This window comes from Molothrus aeneus, chromosome 21 (genome assembly GCF_037042795.1).
Source record: "Molothrus aeneus isolate 106 chromosome 21, BPBGC_Maene_1.0, whole genome shotgun sequence".
Lineage (NCBI taxonomy): Eukaryota > Metazoa > Chordata > Aves > Passeriformes > Icteridae > Molothrus > Molothrus aeneus.
Genome location: NC_089666.1, coordinates 3,485,229 through 3,504,727, shown reverse-complemented (window position 1 = coordinate 3,504,727; position 19,499 = coordinate 3,485,229). Strand labels below are relative to the sequence as shown.

General features: G+C 38.9%; 1 protein-coding gene across 2 annotated transcripts in view; it reads right to left on the bottom strand.

The window, feature by feature from the left end:
• VPS13D (vacuolar protein sorting 13 homolog D) overlaps positions 1-19,499 on the bottom strand; it is a 100,350-nt gene that overhangs the window by 64,328 nt on the left and 16,523 nt on the right. The window contains exons 21-38 of one of the 2 annotated variants that reach the window (XM_066563828.1): positions 18,853-18,943; positions 18,162-18,288; positions 16,491-16,671; positions 14,895-15,077; positions 11,695-11,914; positions 11,023-11,233; positions 10,616-10,787; positions 9,430-9,542; positions 8,678-8,887; positions 6,234-6,496; positions 5,894-6,027; positions 5,456-5,611; positions 4,658-4,880; positions 4,194-4,268; positions 3,297-3,500; positions 2,751-2,840; positions 1,309-1,449; positions 3-125 (exon numbers count right to left, since the gene is read on the bottom strand). In XM_066563828.1, coding sequence (XP_066419925.1) covers positions 3-125; positions 1,309-1,449; positions 2,751-2,840; positions 3,297-3,500; positions 4,194-4,268; positions 4,658-4,880; positions 5,456-5,611; positions 5,894-6,027; positions 6,234-6,496; positions 8,678-8,887; positions 9,430-9,542; positions 10,616-10,787; positions 11,023-11,233; positions 11,695-11,914; positions 14,895-15,077; positions 16,491-16,671; positions 18,162-18,288; positions 18,853-18,943 — 2,917 coding nt within the window. The remainder of the gene's footprint in view (positions 1-2; positions 126-1,308; positions 1,450-2,750; positions 2,841-3,296; positions 3,501-4,193; positions 4,269-4,657; positions 4,881-5,455; positions 5,612-5,893; positions 6,028-6,233; positions 6,497-8,677; positions 8,888-9,429; positions 9,543-10,615; positions 10,788-11,022; positions 11,234-11,694; positions 11,915-14,894; positions 15,078-16,490; positions 16,672-18,161; positions 18,289-18,852; positions 18,944-19,499) is intronic. The other variant, XM_066563829.1, reaches the window with a different exon arrangement.

The window sequence follows — 19,499 nt, the reverse complement described above, 5'->3', positions numbered from 1 at the left end:
ACTCTGCCCAAAACATGGGGGATCCACTGAAGAACCCATCCAGTCTTCTGAGCTGATTACATTCACTTCTTTGTCCTGTTTACAGTAATCTTCCATCCAGGACTGCTTGGTGCATTTGTATTGCTCTAGAGGAATGTAAGCACAGACAGGCAAAGTCTTCAAGGTGGCAGTAAACAAAGTCATTGAAAAGTGTGTGAAATTCATCACACTCAAGTGACTCCACTTTAACAGCACAAGTTTCATTTTGCTGCTTTTTCTCTGAGTCACATAAGTTAAAGACAAACAACAGCTCATAAAATCACAGCAGTGTCTTAAAAAAAATATCCCTAAGATTTTATTTAAAAAAAAAAACTGTCAGTGGAATTTTAATGTTCTTAAGATACTCCTATGTCAGTCTAAGAGCCCTCCCTGCTGAGGCAATTAAACCTTAAATATTTTTATGTTAGAAGTACTTCCTAGGGGTTTTGGGGTTTGCTTCATTTGAAGAGGCACATACACATTCCTGCATAAATATCAAGGCACCAATTGAGTCCTCTGGCACTGTATTAATCACAAACCAGCCTCAACACTTATTATCACTGCTTTTAAAAAGCACCATCTTAGGAATCATTGATTTGCTTCTCCTCCTGCCACCTTGGCTCCCCCTCTTTCTGCCAAACCCCCAGGTTCTCCTTGGAAGGGAAAGACCAACAAAAGCTTTTCTGTTACATCTACAAGCTCAGCTGCTGGCAGTTTTTTTACTGTGCCCACCAAATAATTCTGAATGAGCAACAATATTGCTGGGAAAGGCACACAACTGGAGCTCCAAATACAGAAGCTCACATGAAATTGGAGTTACTGATGGACAAAATATTTTGATTTCCAAAGGTGGGTCATTGACAGCTCAGGTGCTCAGAGACTGAAGAACTGAAATGAGTAGCTCCCCACTACACCTGTCAATGCACTGAAAAATGATGAGCTTATCAAAATATTTTTAAGTCCTATGAAGAACAGAAAGATTTAGATGAAAGCCTGTTTCTGATTAAAAATAAATTTCAAATACCATACAAACTTGATAGAATTCATATGACCAGAGAAAAGAATTCCTACTAACCTCTAACATATGCAGCTCCTGTCTTTACATTTTCACAACATCTGACAGAACATAGGCTGCCTAAACTCACACCTGGTACAGCATCCTGCAAAGCATGGAGGGACCTGGGCCAACCCCACTTCCTCCACGGGATGCCAGCAGCACTTTAATTAGAGATGTCTGTCATTTTCAGCAGTGAAAAGCAGAATATGCCCTCAGGGAATATTCCCACATACCTATGAGCACAGAGGTGATGTTGATATCCAGGCGTGGCTTGGCCTTCACCTCCAGCTTCAGGCGCGAAGGCTGGAGGCGGCTGGAAGCCTCTTGTTGCCAAGACACTGAACACGGCCACGGCTCAATAAACGGCTCCCACCCTGAGAGAAACACAAAGCAGCATCTTTGGAGCCCACTCTGGAATGCTCTTTATGTATTTAGTAAAGAAACTTTCATCATTAGGTCCTTCGCTTTTAATCTGTCCCCTACTTTTAATCTTCAAGGTGAAGTTGCAAGCCTAAGGATTTAATTTAATAGCTAACACAAATTTGGTCCAGCTCCTCCATTCAGTCCATGTATTCTGTATGTAGGGTCTCACAGAAATATCTTTGTTCCAATTAAAGCCCTAGAAGGGGTCAATTACTGCTCTATATTTAAGCTAGCAGGAACTAAGCTCCTAAATAGCTTTGAAAATGATTTTGACACAATTATACATTAAATTGGTGATTATTCAGTATCTCAAAAGATAGAAGTCTAGAAACTATTAAAAAAACACCCCATGTCACCCTGATTTTTTAAGATTTTCTAAGCCTTCTGATGTTTACGTTCTCGTAATGAACTTTCTCACACTCTTTATGTAAATAACTCATTGTTTTGCATTCTTTTATAGAGGAGGAGAAATTTGATGGACTTTGTTGGTTTGTCCAGTGTCATTGGAGAGGTGGCACTGTCATCCACCAATCCACTGTCACTTTTGGAAAATTATAAATGTTGGAGTCAGAAAATAAACTTCCTTTTTTTCTTCACCTTGAGAGCAGCAGTGTGTGTGCTTGTGTTGTTCTGTGTCCTATAGTGACAACCCTACATATTTTTAAAAACAAAGTATTTTTTAAAACAACAAAAAAATCCCTTGTTATTGACAGATAATTCCTGAGTGCTTCTCACCAGTGATGTAACAGAAAATTTAGTTTCTAAGTTAAAAAACCCACACAACTAGATGACTTTTGTCAGTATCTGGCCTGTATTGAGGCCTAACTTGCTTTTTTGTATCTAGAACATAAACTGTGATGGTCTTCTTATGTTAATCCTTTGTCTTCAGCCTGCACATGATTCTCCTTCCTGAAATATGTAATAAACTGAATCCATCAAACAATTAAAGAGAAGAGAATGCAGAGAGAGCTTGTTATAAAACTCATTTTGTTGGATAACCACTTTATGCAATTTCATTTGAAAACCTGAGTGCCACTTTCATATCAGGCAAATCTCCAGTTTCCACATCCCTCCAATGATCTTAAATCAGGATATCCTGTCTAGGATCACACTGTCTCACACACACACAGTCCCAAAATCAAGCTTTCCCTATTCCCTTAGAGGCATTTCATGGTGGGTAAACTTCAGGCTCCTGTGGTAGGAAAGGCTTTTTCCTAAATTAAAATAAGAGAACAACCCCCAGGTATTTCACCTGAAAGCTCACGGTTGTAATAATCTCCAGAGAGGGTAAAATGAGCGTAGCCTTCAGGGCTGGTCCTCAAATGCTGGAGAAAATTCAAACCTGAGAGGAAAAAAAAAAAGAAGCGAAATTTAAACTAATGCAAAGCAAACAAACTTCCTGATTTTGTGAAGTGTCAAGTAAGCAATGGAAGGTTTTGTTTTGTCTTTTAAACTGAAATGGGACAAAAAGCTTTTCATGATACTCTTCCAATAACATCTGCAAACAGCCACACCTTACAATAACAGAGCCTCCCTAGGATTCTGCTCAGGAGAGATTTCATTTCTTATGTGATGTCAAAAGGGGAAACCAGAATCTCAACCCTACAAAGACTGTCATCTTCTTAAAACCAAAACTTAAACCAAACAGAAATAACGAAAAAGGAACCCCCAATACCCCACACAACCACCACCAAGACACTGTCAGCTGAAATTTGACAGGTGCTGACAAACAAGAGCACGATGCTGAACACACCCAGAACTGACAGTCAGCTTATGCCAAGGAGAACCAGAGACTCACATGAAAAGGTTAATTCAGCCAGGGGAACATCACAGTCCATGCAGTCATCTATAAAGCAGATGCAAACACTTTCTGCCTTTATTTCCACTCCAGAGATGAACTGGAAAGGCAAAATCCCCTGGCTATCTCGACCAGAAGTCTGGGAAACTGATTTCAGAGGTTCAGCATTCTTAAACAACCAACTTGCTGCTTTTTTCAAGTCACCTTAGATAGAAGCAAACAGCCAATCAATCATCACCTACTTTCTCAAAGACATATGCTTAGTAAAAATCATATAGAAGAAAACTAACTCCCTTTCTCTTAAGAAAATATTCTCAGCAGTACTTCAATATGCTTATTTTGTAATATAACTATGAGAAGAATATAAAGACATCAGTATATCCTAAGAGTAAGAAATGTATTTTGAAGTTCACAAATGTAATAAAATTCTGTAACATTATGCATGCCTATATTTAAGGTGGGAAGCATGACAGTGCTAAAATAGTCACTTGTGGTAAAGCTTTGTTTTCTTTTCAGGTACTGCATGTAGAATTAGAGAAATAAGATTTTTAAAGGGAGAGATGAAAACACAAGAGGAAGAGATGTGGAATAGCAAGAAATTGGTGCACCATAAAAATTACCAGCCTGAACACAAATTAAACTCCCAAACAAAAATACACTCAAGCACCCACACGTGACATCCCAAAGGGCAGAAAAAATCCTTGGGGGGTGGATTTTATACAGCAGCAGAACAGGAAGAAGAACATTTCAAACTACAGGCCAGGTCAGAGCCAAAGATGTTCTAAAGAAGGAAACAGTGCCTGTGCATAACCACCTGACAGTGGAAAGGCTTTACTTAATTGCAATTAAGGTCATAGGAACAAAGTGCAAAGCCCTGCTAAGAATATCTGAGGTTACCTTGGCAGGTGAGCAGAGCTTTACGACAATCGTCCATGCTGAACCCCAGCTCCTGGAGCCGAGCCAGCTGGGCTTCTGCAATGAACAGAGAACCAGGCATGAATCCCTGGCAGTTAGCTGCTTATTTCACTTCTAAAATCAAGATATAGCTGTATGAAAAATAGGGGTTTGTTTAGTTAAGAATAAGGGGGTTGTTAATTTAAGAAATGGGGGGTTGTTTATTTAAGATTTAACTATTTAACTATAATTATTTAACTATAGCAAGAGCACATGATTCAGCCCTGCTTTTATATTTTTTCCAGCATCATCAGGACAATGCCATTATTAGGTAGTTCCAACCAAGAAAGGCTCTTACCCCATGAGGATACCAACACCTTTTGTGTTAAGCATACAGATCAGCTTCACCTTGCAGAAAACTCCCTTAAATATCAGGAATGGCTTCACCCCAACAGTGAAACACATACCAAGAACAGGATCCAGCACCCGTTTGGAGCCATCTCTGGTTTCCTGAGCCAAGGGGCTCTCATGCCCCAGTGCTGAAGTGCAGGGATCAGCAGCACTCCCAGCCCCTGAGGCAGCTGGGTCAGGCAGGGCTGCACTTGTCTGCTGGGGAATTGACTTTGCAATTGCCAAGAAGAGTTGAACATCATTGTAGGACAGTCTGATATCCAGTGCTTGCAACTGAATCTAAATGAAAGATTAGAATATAAGAGTCCCTTGACTTTTTCTACACATTTTTCTTAAATCATTCAGCTATTAATAAAGCTTTTCCCAAAGGAAGACAAAATTTAGTGTTACAATCTGATCACCATGCTGTTTTAAAGATCCAATAATAAATTTATCAAACTTGTTCTTTTCTACCAACAACCAAAAGCATTACATCTCAGGGAAAACAAGTTTTACTTTGATAAAATGGTAAAAAAGTCTTTAAATATAATTCCCCTCTAAAATGTCCTAACAATTAGAAAATACAGAAAAATATAATTCCCTTTCAGCTATTAGTAACTATCTATCTAATACCATCAGCCTACATAATCAGCCCATTTCTTTCCCTCACTATTAATCTCTGTAACATATCCCATAAATCACTTTTTCATTACCACTAAGAGCATTTTCTACATGCTTTTTTCTTTTCCTTCTCCATCTCAGGAAAAAGTTACCTTACTCTCTTATGCATTTGAAAGTCTTCTGTTGAATCCTTGGGCATAAAAATATCTCTGCTAGTATTCTCTACTGCAGTTTTATTCAGGTTTTAATATTACCTCTAGAATAGGAGGAAAATCTTCACTATTGAAAGCATCCAGCAGTCCTGAACCAATTGGATAGGAAGAATTCCCAATAAGTTCCATATGAATCTGTACTGGATCAATAATTGACAGTGCAGTCTCTTGCTCATTTCCTAACCGGCATGAAAACACCTAAAAATTCCAAATTATTTTTAAAGAAATTATGAACTGAAATAACAGGCCTAGCAAGAACTAGCAATATTTTGAGGCTACAGTCAAGTCTTACAATGTTTTAACAGAAACAATATAAAACTATTCTCAAAACTGCTGTAAAATGAGAGCATTTGATGAGAAATCAACAAACTTCAGAAAGCATCTGTGGATTATTCCTTTTGTATATATATTTATAGTAAAGTATCTTCACAAACTCCTCTAATTTTGGATGTTATACAGAAGCAAATGTATTTTTCTTACCTCAATGCCAAACAAACTACCAGAGAAAGGACGATCTATCAACTTGGGCTTGTAAGTGAGAACAGTTGTTCCCTTCAGAATGATTGCATTGGTATCAAAGCAGGACATGTCTTCAACAACCACAAATTCAGTTCCTTAACCAAAAAAAAGAGACAAATAACTAACAGGGCAGTTGGCAATATCATTAAGGTACTTTGGGTATTTGTAGCAGGTTTCTTGATTTCCTTTAAGGGAGCTGTCTTTACACCAGCACCCAGCTTTTAATGAGAAAAACTCTTCAATGAGAAAAACAAACTTCCTTCATGAGACAAACAAAAGCATCAGGGAAGAGCACATTTACCTGTCACATTAACCTTGACTTCCAGCTGCTTTTCTGCTGTCACAGGGAGTGAGGAACGTTTGGTAACCACTCCCCTTTTCACAGTTTTAGGAACCACAGTGGTGTCACTGATGCAGGATCGCTGCCGGGAATGGGGATTTTCCCTCTTTTTGGTGTCTCCAGGAGTACACAAAAAGTCATGGACCAGTAAGAGCCAGTCAAATATCAGGAATACACGAAGATTGTTCAGAACAACTGTGAAACTGGAGGAATCCTTTGTAGACCTTTTAAGAAGAGAGAATCACACAGGTGAACTTTACAACCTGGAAATATTTAAAATCATGCTGACAACTGTCAGTATCTAGTAAGACTCATATGGCATTTTATAGGCATACACTTGCTTTACAGTGTCTGGCCTTTAAAATACATACATACATTTTTATATATACAGATATACATTTAATATATATTTTATATATATATACATTTATACATATAATTTTATATATTTATAATATACACATTTATATATAAACTCATATATATATGAGTTTGAACTCCTATATATATACATTTTATATATATATATACACACATACTTATATATATATATTTAAACACACTGAAATTCAACAATTTGCTATACCCACAGAACCCCAATAGGTCTTAACTGCACAAATTCTAAGCCATCATGATACAAGAGATGAATTGAAAAACAACATGACAGGAAATTTATAAAAGCCCCTTTAACACACTTATATTATCAAGACTAATTTTCAAAATCTCAAATTTTAAAACCTTTTTTAATTATCATTTTATATCTTTGTTTTATTATCATTTTATATCTTTGTTTTATTATCATTTTATATCTTTGTTTTATTATCATTTTATGTAGTATGTTTTTATTATCATTTTCTGTCTAACATTCTGTGTGTGAAATTCAGACCTGGCTCTGAGGTAAGAGGTACAACATGAATTTCCTCTCCTACCCTGACACCATTTTGCAGCACAGGAAGCTGCTTTGTCATTCAGAAAAAATGTCAGCCTTCCTGAGCTTCCAGCATCACATTCTGAAGGTCTGGCTAGGAGGGATAAAGTGTTTGGCTTCATGGTCTGGAATACCACTTACATTTGATCATGCTAACTGGAAAATCATCTAAGTGCTTCAATAGCATGAAACAATTTTCAATCCAGCACACTGTGAACCATTAAATCTCCAAAGAACTGTGATGCCTTAGTGGGGAGCTTCCAACAGCAAAGCCTCTAACCCTGCCTGGCTCTCCAGGATATTTCAAGAGGCACCAGGCAGTACAGCACTATCACTGAGTTCTGCCAGCCCTTGCATCCTCTGCCAAGGATGCTCTCACCACTAAAAACAGACCACATGCTGCTGCAGCTGAAATTGAAAAGCACAACAGTTGGGAAGAAGATTCCTGAAACTCTCACTCATAAAGCAGATGAGGCTGTACTGTGCAAACTCACTAACTGTGTCTAAGCTAGCTGCCCACTGACTCAACAGTTCTGTGAAAACCATCTGGGGGTTTTTTAGGGTGTATTTTTTAGTAAATCCCATTTTAGTTTTAATCAAATTGAAATGTTGGCTTCTTTCTGAACACATTTTTTTAGGTACCTAAAACCGTAATGCAGCATCCAAATCTTAAAAAAAAATTCTATCAATTGCCAAGATTCTTTAGCTGGTTTTTATTGTCTCTAAAATTTTCTACTGGACTAAAATAATCTACTTTTTTTTTTCTACATTATTCCTGCAACTGCTCCAGAAGGCATCATACTTAGAGAGTGAGAAAGCTGAGCTTGGTCAGCAAATCAGATCAGAAGTGACAGCAACATCTCCAGTCATCTCACTTCACCCTCCTCTTTGATAGTCAGCATTCCTCAAAAACCACCATGCTGAAACAGGTAAATACTGACATTATACTTTATATTCCCAATTTCAACACTAAATTAGATCAAAACAAGGAAGAAAAAACAAACAGGGTAGGACAGAACACAGAAGAGAACACAGAGATTGCTTTTGAAAGGTTCCATTCCTGTCTGTATTTGATGCTCTCAGAAAACCACATGTGACACCTGCTGGGAAACAGCTTTTGTGCATCTCATATTAAAAATTCTACAAACTGGTTTTATGCACACATCCAAGTGATAGGCCAGACTTATCAAGCTTTAAACACTATTAATTTTAATAGGTAAAACCTTCATCTGATCCATTACACATTCAAACCTAAATTTTATTGCATTAAGTGAAAAAGAAAACTAAAGAAAAAAAACTTATAGAGAATTAATAACTGCAGATTTCAATCTATCAAGTACCACTGATCACCCCAAAAATGTCATCAGACTAAAATACAATGCCCTCAGGTTTATCTACAATAATAACAGATGTATTAAAATCAGGACAATACTGATTATGTCATTATTAAAAACAAACAAATCCCAGAATTACCAACCTGAAATGCAATTCAATCTGGATTGCTCCTGGGCTACTGGTGTTCTTTGATGATTGAAAGATGCAATTGAAGACATTTGGGGGGCCTGTAGCATATTTCTGTCCAGCATAACGAGTGTCAAAGGCCATCATGGAATGAGAGACCAGATTTACAGACTTTGTTCCATCTGAAGAGCTTTCAAAAAGCAACTTGGATTTCTTAAAATCAAACCTGGGAGAATAAAAAGCAAAACATCACACCCAAGAGACTTACAGTTCATTTATTCCTTGGAGTCACTTATTTTACAAGTATGGCACACTGCTGAAATCTTTCATTTAGGTATTTTCTAAAACAACTACAATCATATCATAGATATAGAAAATAGACCTGTCTTAAATGTAATCATATTTTCCACTGATAAAAAGCCTTCTGGATTTAAAAACACCCAACAAGCCAACATAGCAGAAATCTGCTTTTTTAACCTTCCCTTGTTTTGCTTTCTTAATTAAAATACTATTTCTTTTGGGCAAGTACTGATTGCTGGACTCTTATTTCAAGGACAAGTGGAAAGACAGACTGTATCTTTTGAACAGTGTCATTCCCTTTCATCTCTCAGAGCAGTTAAAACTCTCAGTTTGGATTCTAATTAAGAAACTCCATTCCACTGCATTATTAAATTGCAATTCCACATATTATTTTAATTCTTGTCCTGTATCTTTCACATGAGCACAGTATTTAGGACAAGGTATTCAGTAAGAGAAGAACATTCATACCTGGCTAAAGAGCTGCTTCCATCTTTTCCCTTTGGATCCAGCAGCTCCAGGCTCACATTAACCATGTCAATGAGGAAGGACATGGAAGTATAAACTTCTCCACTCAAAACTGTCTGTAAGTGGAAAACACCAACATTCTTTTTCAGAGCTTAACTTTGATCTCTGAATTAACCTGTATTTCAGAAAAATGTGAACAGCTTTTGTGTGGTGTCCTTCTTCTCCAAATGGTTTAATCAATGGTTTCATTAACCATTACTGGGGAAATGTTTCATTTCCCAACACTTGGCCTTTAACTTGAAAATGACCATTAACTCGTTTTCACAGTGCTGGTCTAGAGCTTCTTTGTCCTTAACATATTGCTGCCATCAGCAAAATCAACAACCACCCTGTTCCAGATTGCAGGGCAGGATGTGTTCTGTTCCCATCTGGATGGCAGTTGTCTTTTGTTCATTGGGCAGTTTTCCTTATCTCTCTCTGACTGACCACAATCACTCCTCCCTTGGGAGGGGACACCTGCTGATAACAGCTATGGAATGTCCCTGCATGGCTGATAAGAACTACAGCATCCCATTGGCAGATGTGAGCCCAGAGGGAGGAGCCAAGCATTCCTGCCTGGATATAATCTGGAGATTCTGGAACACCAGCCAAGCATTCCTGCCTGGATATAATCTGGAGATTCTGGAACACCAGCCAAGCATTCCTACCTGGGTATAATCTGGAGATTCTGGAACACCAGCACAGCTTCTGCACTGGATTGCCCAGAGGAACAGCAGCTGCCTCTTGCCCTGGATCTCCAGAGGCAGAGACTGCACCTTTCTCCAGGATCCCTGCTCCAGCAGAACCAGCCCTGGCACTGCAGGAGGGCTGAGCCACAATTCCAATGGGACTGTGCCAACAGCCTGACCCACAGGGTGTCAGGCTGGGTTCTGACTCTGTCAGTGTTGTTCTAGTGCACTGCATTGTTTATTTTATCTTTTCTTTTCTTCCCTAGTAAAAAACTGTTATTTCCTGCTGCCATATTTTTGCCTGAGAGCCCCTTAATTTAAAATGTATAGCAATTCAGAGGGGTGGGGAGGATTCACATTCTCCATTTCAGGGGGGGCTCCTGCCTTCCTTAGCACACTCCTGTCTTTCCAAACCAAGACAAGACATTTCAAGAGAATTTCAGGTGCACATAGATCCTTACAAGAATTCTTGGATCCTGCAAGTCATAGGGGCGCATGAACTCCTCGATGGGCTCGCCGAGGTTGTTCTCCAGCAGCCCACGGATCAGTTTGTACTTGTTCAGATCCAGAGAGCAGTGCACTGAGGACAGGTTGCCATGGATTGAAATGTCTGCAACAGCATGACTCAGCTCTCTGCAACAAGGAGAAAAAGAGAAAACCTCAGTGCTTCCAGGAGCTTCAACAGCAGGCAAGACCTTTAGGATACAAAAATATTGCTTTAGGATACAAAATTATGACTCAGCTCTCTGCAACAAGGAGAAAAAGAGAAAACCTCAGTGCGTCCAGGAGCTCCAACAGCAGGCAAGACCTTTAGGATACAAAACTATTGCTCTAGGTGACAGCATAAAGGGACTCTGTTTAAACTCACTTGTCCAAATTTCTCTCTACTTTTAACTTCAGTCTGAAGGGCTCTGTCAGCAGGCTCCCTCCTGTCTGCCTCACCAAGTAGGATGGAAAGCTCAAGTCTGCACTGGTATCTTCCACAGCCTTGGAATACTCTCTCTGGTACCTTTCAGCAGCAAAGATGTCCATGTCCTGCAGATCAACTACAATGCAGTCCAAGAGGCAGATGTGATCCTCTGCAAGTACACAGGAGATAACACATTACAGAAGAAAAACAGAATCTGTGCAAAACTGATGCAGCCTACTTTTAAAAAAGAAATTTAATTTAGCTTTTATTTTATTCCACTTTTTTTTAAATTCATGTTTAATATCTGTAACTAGCAGATACCAAGCTCATTCATGGGTCAATCTAAATTCCTAATTAGGAGTCCAAGCACTCTCCCTGTATGTATGCAATATGCATCTCAAAACACACCCAATTTGCAGGACTCTTCTTCCAGAAACTGAACTACAACTCCCTAATCCTTTAAGCTGCAAAAAATCAGCCTTAAAGCTCAGAAGTCATTTATTCTCCAATCTACAATCTTCAGGCCCAGAGCCTCATACCTTTCCAGTGTCACATAGGATCAAAGCACTGTCACTGCACTATTTGACAAGGCAAAAGAGGCTCCATGGGGCTCCTCCACCTCTCACATACCTGGGCTCTCAGGGTTTGGGACAACAGGCAGCTTTGATGGCTGCCCCTGCTGCTTACTCCATGTGCTCACTGCAGGCTCATTCTTCAGCCTAGAAATGTTTGCTCCTGATGATTTTTTCATGACCAATCCTTCTATTGCTGATTTGGACTCATCAGCACTTGTTTTCTTCACACTATGTTTTGGGGTTCCCATAGGAGAGGAAAATTGAACAGAATCCTGCTAATGAAAGAAATGTTGTAATTAATGTTAGATTTTTGACTTGAATTCTAAGGAACCAATGCATCAATGTTCAAGCTGCAACAAATTACTGGAATGCCAGTATCTTCTGCTGTAGGAAAATGGGCAAACTTTTCTCCTACAGCCTTAACAGCAGATGAGAACATTTTCTTTGTAAAAAAAGTTTATTTCAGCAACCTTCCTCAAAAAGCTGTAGAATCATTTCAATGAGAAACTAATTCAAAAACAGAGGGTTTTGCATAAAACTGAAATACTCTCATGTAAATGAAATTAATACCAAAGTGGAGGGGTAAGACTGTGACAGTATTAAACATTTCTGCAGAATAAAAACTGTTAAATATTTAAAGCTGTTTTTCAGGTGATGAAAAAAACATATGCCATTATTTCTGCAAGATCATGTCAGCAATTTCACATTTTATTACAATATGTGAACTAACACTTCTGCACATGCACATTTTATGCACTTTAAATACTTCAGCTGTCACACCAAAATGTGTCCCAAAATTCTCCTGTGGTTTAAGGTTAGATAAATCCCTATATTTAATGTTAAATTCCTCACAGGAGAAGAAAGAAAAATTCATTTATATTGATGTAAGCCATTTTAGACATCTCCCCACCACCACATATCCAGTGTAAATACATCAAAAACCTGCAAATTTCACTACAAAAAGAGTCACACCAACATTAGAAATGTCTTTTCCCAAAAATTCTGCTTGACCAATCTGAGAGCCCTCTGTGATGGAATGGCCCCAGCCACTCTGGGATTTGCCTGGTGTAAAGGTTTGCACAGCACCTTTATAGCCCAAAGCCAGCTTTGGGATTCACCTGTCAATCATTTCCACTAATTAACATCATGTTCTACATACAGGTAGCAATTCTCTTTAGTGTTTACTCAGCCCTTACTCCAAGATTGCTCACTTTGCCCCTGACTCCTGTATTGTTATCATCATTTCCCATCTTCTGTATCCAGGTTTTGATGTCACATCAATCCCTACCATAAACTTCCCTTTCTGGTTTTAATTGTTAATATTTTGTTGCCTTACGTGATTTTTAAATATTAGGAAAAAAAATGGAAAAATTAATTGTAAACACAACCAAGGATTTTAAGAAAATAAAATATTTGAGGATATTAACATTTAACTTCATACTATAAAGAAAAGACTGAAAAGTACATGCAAAGGAAAATCACCACATCATCTATAAATCTATGAATTTATGCAATTAAATCCAAATTAGCAGCTCCTCAGACATGCATTAAGATCACACCACAAAAACTTTACATCCAATTCTTATAGAATTCAGCAAAACCTTTAGAAAAGAAACATCATTTTTAATAAATGAAGTAGCTTTTTTAAGTGCTAAATTCCAGAAGAATACTTTCTTTTTTATAGAATGAATGAGGAGCACCTGAACACTGCCATAAGGATGTGAAATACCTCAAATAAAACAGGATCCTTGTATGCATTGCCTTGTAATATCCGATCCTCAAAAATAAACACAGGACAGAGGAAAAATGAAAACAAAACCGACAAAAAAAAGCCAAACCCTACACCTAATTCCATTTCAAACACCTACATTTCTACAGTGCAACTTAACACAGTATTTTTAGGCTGAAATAAAATTATTGTGCACAATTATTTTAAGTTATAATGTTAATGTAGGTGTTTACAGCTTACAAACCTGTCCTTGTACCATCAACACCCTACAGTACAACCCAACATCTCAGTGCACTGTTTCCTTACAGCAGACACAGGGAGAGACCAACCAGGTGAAGGCAACAGACACACCACAAACCCACTGCAGCAATTTAGTCCCTCTAACTTCTAATCCCTTCCAAATGGAATCAGAGGGGTCCCAGACAACTCCCTGTTTTCTTGAATGGGTTAGATACAGAAAGCCATCCAAGATGGATCCTCCTTCTCCCAAATTTTGTGGCTGCATCTCTGAGGAGCAGCACCAGCTGCTCCTGTCCTGTGCTTTGCCACACGTACAGCCACTGGAAACTTTCCCATGGTTTCACCCCATCAAAGCAACTACACACAAACCTTTCCCATGGTTTCACCCCATCAAAGCAACTACACACAAACCTTTCCCATGGTCTCACCCCACCAAAGCAACTACACACAAACCTTTCCCATGGTTTCACCCCATCAAAGCAACTACACACAAACCTTTCAAATGGTTTCATCCCATCAAAGCAACTACACACAAACCTTTCCCATGGTTTCACCCCATCAAAGCAACTACACACAAACCCTTCCCATGGTTTCATCCCATCAAAGCAACTACACACAAACCTTTCCCATGGTTTCACCCCATCAAAGCAACTACACACAAACCCTTCCCATGGTTTCATCCCATCAAAGCAACTACACACAAACCTTTCCCATGGTTTCATCCCATCAAAGCAACTACACACAAACCTTTCCCATGGTTTCACCCCATCAAACCAACTACATGCACTCAGTTTTCACTGAGAGCAGGAAAAAAACCCCAATTTTGTTCTCCAGTGTGTTCGAGCAAGTCTCAGCCAACACAGCCCCCTGTTTTCTGCTCTTCACACTGTGGAAATTTTGAGTGGTGAACAGCTGAGTAACCAGAAAGGGTGAGCTGAGAGCCCATCCTGGGCCCAGACTCAGGTGTGCACCCAGCTGGCTCCTGATTCCTCAGCAGAGCAGCTGGAGTGAGTTCAGCCTCCTTTATTCCCTCTGCTCTCTCCAAACACTCAGCTCAGTCTCCCCTCTGCCCCAGTGCCTCAGACAGTAAGCTCAAGACAGGAAGGGCAGCACAGCATGAAAATCTACAAGATTTGCCAGCACACCAGCACAGACTCTCATTAGTAGAACTATAAAGGCAAAATATGAAATAGAATTTAAGCATAATTTAAAATTTTGATTTAGAAATCAAACACACAAGAACTAGCAAAACTGCAAGCTGCTAAATGAAGAAGCAATGTTCCTACCTTGTTCTTTAATGAAAAGGTACCAGGCATTCCTGCAAACAGGAATCTGTTCTTCACTTTCAGCTTCCCCAGATTAGCTACAATAAGGCTGTTGGACTTGGAGCTCTCGGGTATAAGCAGAACAGGAGCCCCAGCCTCAATATCAAGAAGAACTCTGGAAGCTCGCTGGGCTTTATCTCTCACCTGGAAAGAGCAAAAATACATTTACAAAATAATTACAAATATTGCAGGAAGCAGGTGATTATTTTCCACTGATTAGTACTGAACTCAGGGATCATTACCCCTTGATTAACAAAATTAAGGGATGGTAAGAGTTTATACCAAACAAAAACAACAACAAAGCAACCAACAAAACCCCGTCCAACTCTTGGTTTAGGCAGAGAATAAAGGGTAATTTAAAAAGTATTATGATGTAAACAGGAAAAATCTGTGCAAGAGGTGCAGCACTCAAGAGTGGCACACCCTTTCAGCCCTGAACTGAGAGGCAGGACACTATTCAGCTGACTACATAACAAATTCCTTAAGAAAAATTATTTGCAAAAAGCAAAACCCCAGCATTTAGAACAGATGTTTCAAAATCAGATTCAAACTTCCCACCTGGTGCACAATGAAGCATTTTAATATCCAAGTATTCACTGTCTTTGCTTCAGTTATGAGAAGTTTATTTTAAAAGAAGAGCATTGTATTAATTACTCCCAAATTGGGTCAGGTGGTCTATGGCTGCCCTGATTATTGCAACACTCCACCATACCCCAATACTCTATACTGATATATTGATAGACTCTTGCTTTACAAGCTCTATATCCACACATTCTGCCAGAATGCAGAAGTTCTGATTTTCTCAGACTACCAGCCATCAAACTAAATCAGAGACATACACCTGAGTGGAACAGAACTTCTCACTTGGTTCTCCTAATTCAGGTATTGTCACCTCATGAACAGTGGAGAATAAGACAAGGGAACACCCTGACCCTTTCTCTCCAGTGCATCCTGCAGAAACCACGTGCTAAAGTTCTAATGAATGTGCAAATCTGGTATTCTGCACTTTCAAACAGCAGCAGGATTGTCCTAATTAAGGTTTCTTGACTAAAAGATGAGCCTGAAAAATCTCTACTGTCACCCTGTTCTAAAGTTCTTCTAAGCCCTCTGATGTTTACATTTTTGTAATGGAGCTTCTCGTGCACTTTTCATGTAAATAATGATTGTTTTGCATTCCTTTCTGGAGGAGGAGAGAATTAATGGACTGTTGGTTTGACCAGTGTGGTTGGAGAGGTGGCAATTTCATCCTCCAATCCATGGTCACTTTTGGAATTCTATAAATATCGAGGTCCAGAAATAAATATTCTATAAATTAATAAATATTCTAGAAATATCGAGGTCCAGTGGCTTTTTTTGCCTTGGACATCTCAGCACCAGAGTGTCATTCATTTCATGTTGTTTTGCAACACTCTACCAACACCAAAACTCTAAAACCTCCCACCATTTCAACTCACTTGAGTTGATGCATTAAAATATATATTATAAACTATATACTGCATTTAAAACTGGCTGCAAAAAACCAGGCTGGGAAAGGATAGAAAGAAGGCCCAGACATACTGTTTGTCCTTCAATTGCTGCTCTCTGCCTGCCCAAGACATCTTGGAGCTGAGTAAAATGCTGGATGAAAGACACCACCTCGGCCTGGAAGCGCTGGGTGTGCACGTACTGCACAGAGGCCATCCTCAGGGTGACACGGATGTCACACTCCCTCTGCAGCAGGGGGTCTGGCCTCCCATACCTGTGACAAGGGGGGAAAGTAAAATTTATCAATCTTAGCCACACTCTAGAAGCAGCACTAGACATTTTGCTGCATTCAAAATAGTAATATAGAGGATTTTGTGGAAACCCAGAGCACTGGGAATATTCCTGTGTCTGCTCTGGGAGCACTGACTCTGACCCTCATCCATGGAGAAAGTTTCCTAAACTCCAGAATAGACTGGAATCCACAAAAGTGTGAAATAGATTCTAGAGAGCAGTGCAGGTGTGTCACTGGGTGAGAAATTGAGGTTTTGGGGTTCTTAGTATGTTGTGGATGGCAGCAAGATGGAGGGCACAGGGTGTTGTCCTGGGTTTCTTCTTCATGCTTCTTCTTCCTCCTTCTCCATGGGTTTGGGTGGCATTTTGTAATTGGGCAGAAAAGTCTGCATTGCAGCTCTGTGGGATCAGTTACTGGGTTATAAAAGGGGAAATAATCCAGGTGTCAGCTCTTAACTGGACAGTTTAGTCTGAAAAGCCCTTGTACCAAGAGATTGTGGCCATTTTGTGCCTTCTCATGAAAAGCTGCAGAACTCCCAGCAGTGAGACTGTTTCACTGATAAGAAATGATAAACACCTGAGTGTGAACATGAACTCCTGTCTCAGTGCCTTCAATGCAGACCCAGAGGAACCCACAACTGGGACCCCCAGACCTGGTGCCCCTTGTGAGGCTCAAACTCGGATTATGAGACTGATCCAGCCTCAGGACAGATTTCACTAAAGTTCACAGCATGTAATTAACACTATTTCAGTTGCAGACATGAAAAATTTGTTTTGTATTAATTACTTCTAGATTTTGTACATTTAAGTGATGCTGAGTTTTAATTAAGCAAATAGAAATATGCTGCATTTGGAATCTCTGCATAGCAGTCAGACCTTTGGTGATTTTATATCAGAACAGTGACTCTCTACTGCAGGAAAATGCCTACATTCAATTCTGAATCAGTGTGCTGTATGAATTCCATAACATTACTTGGATAATTTCTAATCTGATTAATTGGAAAAAACAGGAAACATGACAAGATAACACCTATTCCTTAAAACATAACAAAGAAATTCATATTTACATTACGATAAAAGCAAACCCCTTATTCCAAAATCAAGAAGCAATGGAAAATCTATTTCATCATGGAAGAAAAACTCTTCCAACTTTAAAAAAAAGAACCATTTTAGCTAGGAACAAACTATCATGTAAATACTTCTAAGAACACCTTTAGAGGTAAATAAAATACTACATTTCCTTTTCCATTTCTCCATACCTTGCAAGACAAAGTTAAGTTAAAAATCTTAAGTTTATAAGTGAAAATATTCTAAGTCCCACTTAAGTCCCAAGAGGCCAATCAGAATCATGCAGCCATGACAGTTGTGGGCTTGGGTATTCTGGGTTTGTTCAACTTTTGGGGTTTTTTTGAGGGGATGGAAATTAATGGAGCAACAAGCTAATATTGAGTAAGAAAAAGTTTAAATTCATACTTAAAGATTTGAAAAATGAGTGCCTCTTCACCACTTGTAGTGAAACGTTCTCTGTAAAATTCTCCATGAGATGTAAGATCACTCAAGGACAGACTTCCAATACTTCCCTGCAAGGCCAAATCTCCCTCTGGAAAACAAAGGACAGACAATCAGGATCCTCAAACACAGATCAGGTACTAAACCCCAAAAGTTTCTATTAGTGGGATAGCCTCACTACAAGTAATTAAATAAGTCAATTCAATTCAAGATTAAACCTCATGCTCAAAGAAAATAATGTGTTTCTGCTATAAAGATTATATTAACCCAGACATTACTCTAGGCTTTACACACATCATGTGATCACACCACTTTGATTTGTGAAAATTAGATACAATTACTTTGTTTCCTCTAGAACAGTAATAAAAACTATTGTTCTACTCTGTGAAAGTGAAGTATTAAAATCACAGCCAATCCCAGATAAAATGATGAAAGGTTTGACAACTGGGAGGCATGTAAGGATTTAAAATAAACCCCAAAAAAGCAAAGGAAGAAGCAGTGGGAGGAGAATGTACATTTTGCCCAGAAAAAACACACAAACCCCGATGAGCACCAAAAGAAAACCACTTAAAATCCTAATTCCAGTGCATATTTTACTCATGTGCACTGATTTTATTTTAAGCTGTGAACAACCTGAGCCCCTCAATCTACTCACCAATCACTTCCAAGTGAGCTGCAAGTTTTGCCACACTGGCTTTAGCAAGCTCACTGGTTGTCTTATTCAGGACTAAGGATAAAGAATGGACCTGGCCAAATAAAACAGGAACAAACTGGTATGAAAAACATGACTTCAGAGCTTGAACATCCTGTTTAGCTTCTTTCCAAGACAACTGCACTGTAATACACGAATGGCAAACAACAATTATCTGATTAGGAGACACTGAATGAGAGCAACATTTTTAGTGCCTTGTTTGCACATTAATGGGTCTCCCAAGGAATTCGGAATGATCAGCCCAAGAACAAATCCCAACACTGTTACCTTCATCTTCTTCTCTTTTGTCACATCTAAGTTAGACTGCAGGGCCTCCAGGCAAAGACTGCATTATATACACATACAACATGTGTTCTTCAAAAAACATGTTTATACATATAGATGTATAAACATATATGGATATATATTTATAAAATATAGAGTTTTGTGCATAAATAGACTCCACAGTACCTAGAACAGCACAGTGCCAATTGCAGCATGTTAGGTCTTTAATACTGAAATAAACTTTTCATTCAAGAGAGGGTCACAGAGCAAGGGAGCCAAGCATTTTGAAAATCTTCAGCTTTTCTATAACTCTTATTTTAAACTAC